Raw genomic sequence first — 8,812 nt, 5'->3', positions numbered from 1 at the left:
GAGTAACTCCTCCGAGGGAAGATTGAAGGTCGTCCTCGGACTGTTATTTTGGTTTCGAAGTGGGTTTACTTCCACTTTTAATGGCCGCTTCTCTTTTTAGAAAAACACATGGATAACCGTGTAAATGATCGTTATTGTCGATTGTTTTTTTGATGATGATTAGCTACTATTTTCAATTTATGAATAAAGAAAATGTCATTTTCTCCCTCGATACTCCTTTTTCCATAATGCTCGGAAAAGCATCTTGAATTTCTGAGACATCACTGATAAGCTTCGGTGAATTGAAGTTACCTCATTTACCTCAAAATAGTTCTCTTCACATCTGTTCGCGCGCAACCGTATTTAAATTTTCGGATACATCATAACACATAACACATAACTTAATCATTAAACATTGAACGGACTAAACGCGAACTCCATTTATTTTCCAAAGACGTGTATTTTTTACGACGGTACATTTAAGTCTCCTCTTCATACAATCAGCTGTTTTATCAGAAACATCGATCAAAGCAACATCAAAAAACGTTATCTCTAGAGAGAATTGGTCTCTCTGAGTAATTGTTGCTCGAGTGAAACAAACCAAGCGATACTGTGTGGGAAAAGAGGAAAACAATATCGCTTGGTTGTTGTGGATCACGTTTTCTCGGGATGCTCAAAATTCCTTTTCGCATAAACATGCCGGCCGCCTTGAAATATCTTGCATTTCAATTGCTTCTGTCCTATTCTAGCTACTACGAAACCGATGAGAATAGAGGTTGTCTGGCACACACTTCGGAAATAGGCAGCGCTCTCCGTGGTAACGGTACATCCCGGTTTGTTTACATCATCTGGTCATTGTTGGTGCTACTATTTACGTCTGGTGAGTAACGGTACTATGAACTTGACCTAGATTCGCCGATTGTGCTCTACAATATGTGTGAGTTTTCTTGTGATCCTTCTTTCGTTTCATTTGCTGTTGTTGTTGCTGCCAAATTCTTAGTTCGTGTTTATATTCTGCTGATGGGAGTTGACACGTTGATGATGCGCCTGATACACTTTGTCTGCGGTTGTTTCTGATGCTAGTGAATGATGAGATTGTTGTTGAAAGTAACTGTAATTTCTGTTGACGATTTGGAACGTTATCTCCGCAGTCGCAGTTGTCCTGTTCATTGTTTTGCTGGTGCTTGCTTTATGTGTTGACTGGTCGTGCCTGATACCGTTCGTCGCTGGTGGTGGTGCTATGAATAAAATGAGAGGGTGCTTTTTTAAACCGAAATGATGTTACAAAAAAGGACTTCCCTGAAACGGAGGCCGGATGGCCTCCGCCCGCGCCTCCTGGCGTTGGTGTTCCTTCTGCAGACAGAATGACGTGTACATTACGTCGGTATTCCCCAGTTAGGATCAGGCCTCGCTGATGTCAAGTGTGCCTCGAAAATACCAAACGTAAAACTGTGATTAACTGAGGTTCGTCTGAGACAACCGATACGGCTGTATAGGTGTGGACCACACCAAACATAACTGGTTCGGTAACCAGCGCAACTGCTACACCCTCACACTGCATGCAATTACTTTCCACCACCAAGAACAAAACGGGTTACCTCGACTCTGATTTAAGCTCAGTTCTGGTGAAGTCAAAACAAACGATGTCCATTTAATACAAACTGCGATGGTGTGCGGGGGCCTCTCGACCCCCGCCGTTGGAGGAGTCCTAGTTCTCCTCTGATGATGCATTAATGTTATCACGGATGGGCAAGATACAGACTTTGGATATTGCACGCCTATATATTCCTTCCCTTGTGCGTACAGTAACAACACGAATATTACCATCAGATCCGGGATGCAACTCCACTACCCGCCCAAGTTGCCACTTCAATGGTGGTAAATTTTCATCTTTCAACAGCACCATAGTCCCAGCAGTCAAATTATCGCGTTCTTTCGTCCATTTAGTGCGGTTCTGTAGATTCGAGAGATACTGAGCCGACCATTTCTTCCACAAGCATTGCATAAAATATTGCGTCCGTTGCCAAGCAGACAATCTATTCACAGGTATGTCGTCCAAATCAGGTTCAGGAATCGCAGTTAAAGGTCGTTGGATCAAGAAATGACCCGGTGTTAGCGCTTCGTAGTCGTTCGGATCGTTGCTCACCGGAGTCAGTGGTCGCGAGTTTAGCACAGCTTCGATTTGTGTTAAAACAGTCTGCATCTCATCATACAGCAAGGTGTGGGTGCCAATGGTCCGCTTAAATAATGTTTTGAAGGACTTAACTGCTGACTCCCAAAGTCCTCCAAAGTTTGGGGAACGTGCGGGTATGAACCGAAAATCAATATTGCTTTCCGCTGCTTCTGCAGAAATAGTCCGTTGGAATTGTTGGTTGTTAAACAACGTACATAGCTCGTCCAATTCTCGTCTGGCTCCAACAAAGTTCGTGGCATTATCGCACATTACCAGACTGGGCTTGCCACGGCGTGATGAAAAGCGTTTCAGTGATGCCAAGAAAGCCTGTGTTGTTAAGTCAGCGACCAGCTCCAAGTGCACTGCCTTTGTAACCAAGCACACGTACACAGCTACAAAACATTTCGTTGGACGAGCTCGGCGATGTGGAAACGCAATCCAAAACGGCCCGCAGTAGTCGACTCCAACTCGCTGAAATGGTATGCAAGGAGTGACTCTTTCCGGTGGAAGATCTGCCATCAGTTGATCGTGTATTCTGGGTCTGTTGCGAAAACATGGAACACATTCATGAATAACCTTTCTGGCCAGGTTTCGAGCGTTTGTCGGCCAGAACCGTTCACGGACAGTGGAAATCAAGAGTTGTTGACCTGCATGAAACAGCTTACGGTGGTAATATGATACAATTGCTCTTGTTAGCGGGTGTCGATGGTGCAATATGAATGGATGCTTCCGAGTTGTTGACAACAGCGCATGCTGTAACCGGCCGCCAACACAAATAATGCCGTCTGTTATCTGCGGATGAAGTGAACTTATTCTAGAGGACTCCTGAACCTGTTCACCCTTGGATAAGTCAGCAAACTCCTGTGGAAATGCTTCTTTCTGGGACAGACGAACTAAAATTTTCAGTGCTTCGTCGCGTTCTTCAGCGGTGATGAATCCATGCTTGCGACGATTCCGGTTAGCAGCTTGTGAGTTGAAGCGAAAGCGGCGGATGAGTGCTGTCAGTCGAATTAAATCTGATAATGATGATCGTAAGCCGAATATCTCACTTGGGTTGATTGCATGTAGAACTACTGTGATGACTTTTTTCTCTTCCATAATTGACTTGTCTAATTCTTCCTCCTGGATTGGGATGGGTTGGGGCCAATTCGATTCGTCCAGCTGTAACCAAACAGGCCCATGCCTCCAACTGGATTGATATTGTAGCTGCGCTGGAGTCATGCCCCGGGAAAGAATATCAGCAGGGTTTTCAACTCCCATTACATGATTCCAAACTCCTTCACTCGTCAGGTGCTGTATTTCGGAGACTCGATTCGCAACGAATTCCTTCCACCTGGATGGTGCTGAAGTAAGCCAACATTTTACGATCATCGAATCCGTCCAGAAATATGACTTGACTTCGATGTGGATGCTGGCCATCACTTTCTCGTGCAAATGTGAAAGAAGCAGTGCTGAAGATAACTCAAGTCGAGGAATGGACTGCCGACGATTTTTTCTTTTGAGATTTTCCAGAGGGGCTACCCGTGATTTTGAAATCAAGAGGTGTGTTGAAACAGTATCGTTGTCCTCGACGGTTCTTACAAATATACATGCCCCATATGCCTTCTCTGATGCATCACAGAATCCGTGAAGTTGTATGGACTTCACAGTTGCGGTGACTCCGACCCAACGAGGAATGGACATGCCATCCAAGTCTACAAGATTTCTCCGAAATTCTTGCCATTGTTGTTGAAGACTATCAGTGAGAGGCTCATCCCAACTGCATTCGTATTTCCAGAGCTCTTGCATAAAAATCTTCGCTTTCACCACCACCGGACCAACCAAGCCTAAGGGGTCAAATATTCTGGAGACATCTGATAACACAACCCTTTTTGTAATATCTGCTGCCATGCTCCACTTAGGACTATGGAATCGGAAATTATCTGTACTTGGTTCCCAAGCCAAACCCAAGGTTTTGATTGGAGCGCTGGACGAATCTAGCTCTAGAATGGTGCGATCATCTCTCAGGGTTTCTGGTACATCCAATAGGAGTTTTCGGGAATTCGAATTCCATTTCCGTAAAGAGAAACCGGCTGATTCCATCAATTCGATGATTTCACGTATGAGTTCTCTGCCTTGATCAATACTACCTATACTCAATAGCAGGTCGTCTACATAAAAGTTATTTCTGATGACGGATGCTGCGAGCGAATGAGTTTGCTGACCATAGTCTGCTAACTTCTGCAGGCACTTGGTCGCCAGATATGGTGCGGATGCTGTTCCGTACGTAACGGTCGTCAATTCGAATGAGCTGATGGGCTGGTCGGAGGAGTCCCTCCACAAGATTCTCTGCAGATGTCTATCGTTTGGTTGAACTCGAATCATGCGGTACATTTTGGCGATGTCCGCAATAAGAGCATATTGATACAACCGAAAGCGCAAAGTTAGGCTGATTAAATCATCCTGTACAACAGGGCCAACTAGAAGGACATCATTCAGAGATACTCCGGTCGTTGTTTTGCACGAAGCGTCGAACACAACTCGAAGTTTTGTTGTAGTGCTTTCTGGTTTTAAAACAGCGTGGTGTGGCAGATAGTATGTTCCCTTTTCAGATCTGTCCGTAACGATTTGCATATGTCCAAGGTGTAGATATTCATGGATGAAATCAGTATACATCTGCTTCAGTTCTGGATTTGCAGAGAAGCGTCGTTCCAATCCTCTGAACCGATTAATTGCTATCCTTTTCGATTCGCCAAGACGTTCAATTGCGAATTCTTTCTTCGGTAGTGTAACGATGAACCTTCCTGATGAATCTCTGACTGTCGTCTTATCAAATATTTCTTCGCAGATTGTTTCTTCGATGGAGTTGTTGGATGTAGTGTTACAGGTTTCTAGTTCCCAGAACCTTGTGAGCTGCTGTTCAATCTCTGCCGTGGAGCACACAAACGTGATTGACTGGGTCATTCTGGAGGAGCTGCGTGGAATCCTTCCTGATAGGATCCAACCAAATACCGTGTTTTGTAGCGTAGGTCCATCGTCGGTTACCTTTTGTCTGCCATCGGTTAGCAGATCCATATAGTGTTCTGCACCAATGATAACGTCTACTGGACTGCTCTCATAGAACTGCGGATCTGCCAGAACTTTCACGTCAGGAAGGGTCCAAGTGGACGGATTGAAACTCGTCGTCGGCAACGGCACTGTCAATTCTGGCAACACGTGGAACTGCATCTCCTCTTCAAATGGTGAAATTATTTGTGATCTTGGACAAACTGCTGCCTTCACTGCTTTTGTTGAAATATTACGAGACGACCCAATCCCCTGCACGCACAGATATGCTGAAGTTTCATCAAAGTTAAGCCTTTTCGAAAAAGCTCTTGTCATAAGGCAGTGCTGCGAACACGAGTCCAACAATGCTCGAGCCAGCAGTGAATTTCCAGAGTTGTCTCTCATACGAACGAGTGCGGTTGACAGAAGGATATCGGGTGTTGGTGTGGCAGGGACTGCGACATAATTCTGGCTTGTGGTGGCATGATCTGTGCTGAACTGTGAGCGTTGTGTGCTATGCGAGTTGGCTGTGTGTGTGTTTTGTGGCTGAGTGTGTGTCTGTTGGAGTGAGTTGTGTTGCATGGACTGTGGTTGTTGCGATGGAGGATTCAACATCGCGAATGTGGATTGCGGCTGTGGAACGGAGTGTTTAATCTGCCCAACATGCAGCATCGAATGATGTTTTTGAAAACAGTGATGACAGGTTCCTCGATCGCAATCTTTGAAGACATGTCCGGGACGAAGGCAATTCTTACATAGCCGGTAGCGAGATACAGCATCGTTTCGTTCTGGCAAACTCATTGAATGGAATGTTGGACACTGGAAAGGTGAATGCCAGGGATCGGTACAAAAGGGACATCTGGCCGGGGTCTTCAATGTAGTGTGACACACTGCTACTCTGGGTTGACGCTGATCAAAATTTGAAGGTTTGGCAGAAGCAACTGACTGCAAAACTGAGCAATGGTTACGGAGATATGCCAGAAGTTTCTCGTACGTAGGGACTTCTTTACTGTTGTGGTGAGTCTCCCAATTACGTAGAGTCGTGGTATCCAACCTTAAACATAACATGTGGACTAACAATGTACTCCAACCGGAAACGATCTCACCTATTTTCTCCAACATTTGCAAATTCTTCTCAAACTCGCAGATAAGATGATTCAAACCATCGTAAGATTCTTTCTTCAGAGGTTCGAGTGAGAAGAGTGCATCCAGATGATCCTTCACGATGAGTTTTCGGTTTTCGTATCTGGATTCCAGAGTCTTCCAAGCTACATCGTAGTTGGCCGCAGACAACTCGATGCCGTTTACCTCCTGGAGAGCTTCTCCTGTGAGTGACGACTTCAGGTACGTGAATTTGTCCATTTCCGTCAACTGCGAGTTGTTATGGATCAGACTATAAAAGGTATCGCGAAACGTAACCCAATCCTTTATATTACCGCTGAAGTGGGGAAGGGAAATCTCCGGAAGTTTAACTCGAGAAAATGCTGCAGTCTGCTGTCCACAATTAGATTGATCTCTGTCGCATTTCGAAACTGCTGTACTGACAGGTTTTAGCTTCAAAAGTTGTGCCTTCAGCACACAAAACCGATTCTGAAACTGCCGCATTACGTCAAAATTGGCCTTTTCTCGAAGTTGATCTGCTTCCTCTTTTTCATCTTCATCTCCCGCAGCAAATTTCTCAGAATCCGCATCTTCCATGATAATTTCAATTTTGTTGCGAACTTCGAGAAATTCTTTGTACTCCTCCTGCAACAGCTGCAACCGAACTTCAACCTGGCACTCATCCCTGTCCCATTCAAAATCCTCTAAAAATTGCTGCACGACGTCCAAGCTATTCAGCATCTGCCGTTCCCGCTTTGTGAGTGCTCTCAATTCCTTGCTCATTTCGATAGTTTCGTAAGTATTTATTCCACTGATAACACTCACTGATTTCTATTACTTCAAATTGGTTTACTCTACGTTCCACGATACGCGATTCTCGATGTGACAGAAGGCAGAATGTGATTGCAATGAGGATAAAAATATAACAACCACAAAATCCAGCAGATTTAGAAACACAACCAGACAAAAAAAACTCAGGCCAAGCCAAATTAAATGAAACTCGCATGCACTTTTATTTATTTATTTTAGTCGTATTCCTTTATTATTTCTAAGCCACATGCACCAAGCTTACAGAATGAGCAGTACTTCCCTGGTCAAATCCTTCATCCAGTAGTGCAGCAACCCAGCTTCCAGTGCGCAATGGTGATTGTAGCTGCACTCCACAATGGTGCACAAGTGATGGCGTTGTTTTATTCCAATTTCACTGGTTGGGAGTTTCGCTCTTTTTCAGCTTCAGTTATGAACTCCACAATTTACATAACAGTTGGTGATCCGAATCAAATAAACTCTGGTTAATCTGTATACTCCGTGACCTCAATCCGCGTATTTTGAATTCGATTCAACTTCGAAGGCGAACAGAATTGTCTTTATTTCACCAATTGTCAAGTAAGTTCAATTGTGCGCTATTGTTCGTAACACACTTTACGCAAATGAATTTAAACGAAGTATCCGAAAAACTGATTCTAAACGATCCGGTTCGAAGGACCAAATGTTCGCGCGCAACCGTATTTAAATTTTCGGATACATCATAACACATAACACATAACTTAATCATTAAACATTGAACGGACTAAACGCGAACTCCATTTATTTTCCAAAGACGTGTATTTTTTACGACGGTACATTTAAGTCTCCTCTTCATACAATCAGCTGTTTTATCAGAAACATCGATCAAAGCAACATCAAAAAACGTTATCTCTAGAGAGAATTGGTCTCTCTGAGTAATTGTTGCTCGAGTGAAACAAACCAAGCGATACTGTGTGGGAAAAGAGGAAAACAATATCGCTTGGTTGTTGTGGATCACGTTTTCTCGGGATGCTCAAAATTCCTTTTCGCATAAACAACATCAAATATGCGCGGAAGAGCAGTTATTCTTCAGTTGTTTCGAGTAAATCGTTTTTTTTCTGTCCCGTCGATTTATTTTTATAGACCCTTAGGATGAAGAGCATCAGATAACTCTGGAGTAAAATTTCCTGGGTGGCTCCATTGAGATCTTCTTCGGAAGATTATGTGTGTCTTCCTCTTTTGTAATGTCCGTATATTTTCAACGCCAGGTGTGAATTACTGAGTATGAAGTGAGTAACTCACTATTCTTGGGAAACAAGTAGCGAAACTGGACACTCACTATTTATCGATGTGGTTTTGAGTTTGGAGTGGTTTGGAGTAGTAATTATCATTTCCTGGAATATGCGTTTTGGACAGCGGAAAATAGCGTTCGTCGTCCAGAACGAAAGACGTCCCGCGGTATTTTTGGGTCATCCACCGACACTGTGATTTAACCGTCTCAATCTGCTCCTCCGTATACTCCGGCGACCTCGTCTTCTTCCTGCAGACGATTCCTTCCATCTTGAGGGTCCGATGGATCAATACGTAGGAGCAGCCATATTTCCGACCGGCGTCACGCAGGCTGGTTGCGTCCTTGTTGTCAAACAGCTTCTTTAACGATGTCTACCTCTGCTTCGTCATTATCGTCACCGGACGACCACTTCCGACCTTCCGCTCTACGTTCAGGGAACCCAGGATACGATATACCGT

At 44.2% G+C, this 8,812-nt stretch overlaps 1 protein-coding gene across 1 annotated transcript; it reads right to left on the bottom strand.

Moving 5' to 3' along the window:
- Positions 1-406: 406 nt before the first annotated feature.
- Positions 407-8,101, bottom strand: LOC129770601 (uncharacterized). Its single transcript, XM_055773546.1, has 2 exons — positions 3,202-8,101; positions 407-3,117 (listed from the first exon to the last, which is right to left on the bottom strand). Exons 1-2 carry the CDS (start codon positions 7,058-7,060, stop codon positions 1,688-1,690), a joined length of 5,289 nt encoding a protein of 1,762 aa, XP_055629521.1. The 5' UTR covers positions 7,061-8,101; the 3' UTR covers positions 407-1,687.
- Positions 8,102-8,812: the final 711 nt, after the last annotated feature.

This window comes from Toxorhynchites rutilus, chromosome 2, assembly GCF_029784135.1.
Source record: "Toxorhynchites rutilus septentrionalis strain SRP chromosome 2, ASM2978413v1, whole genome shotgun sequence".
Taxonomy (NCBI): Eukaryota; Metazoa; Arthropoda; class Insecta; order Diptera; family Culicidae; genus Toxorhynchites; species Toxorhynchites rutilus.
The sequence above is the reverse complement of the archived record's forward strand: the minus strand, read 5'-3'. Positions and strand labels throughout refer to the sequence as shown.

Excerpts from the sequence above, each read along its gene's own strand:
- LOC129770601 (XM_055773546.1), bottom strand. The coding sequence starts at position 7,060 with ATGAGCAAGGAATTGAGAGCACTCACAAAGCGGGAACGGCAGATGCTG. Across the intron at positions 3,118-3,201 it reads TCTACATGCAATCAACCCAA|CTGCTAACCGGAATCGTCGC; the intron begins GTGAGATATTCG and ends TCAACTCACAAG.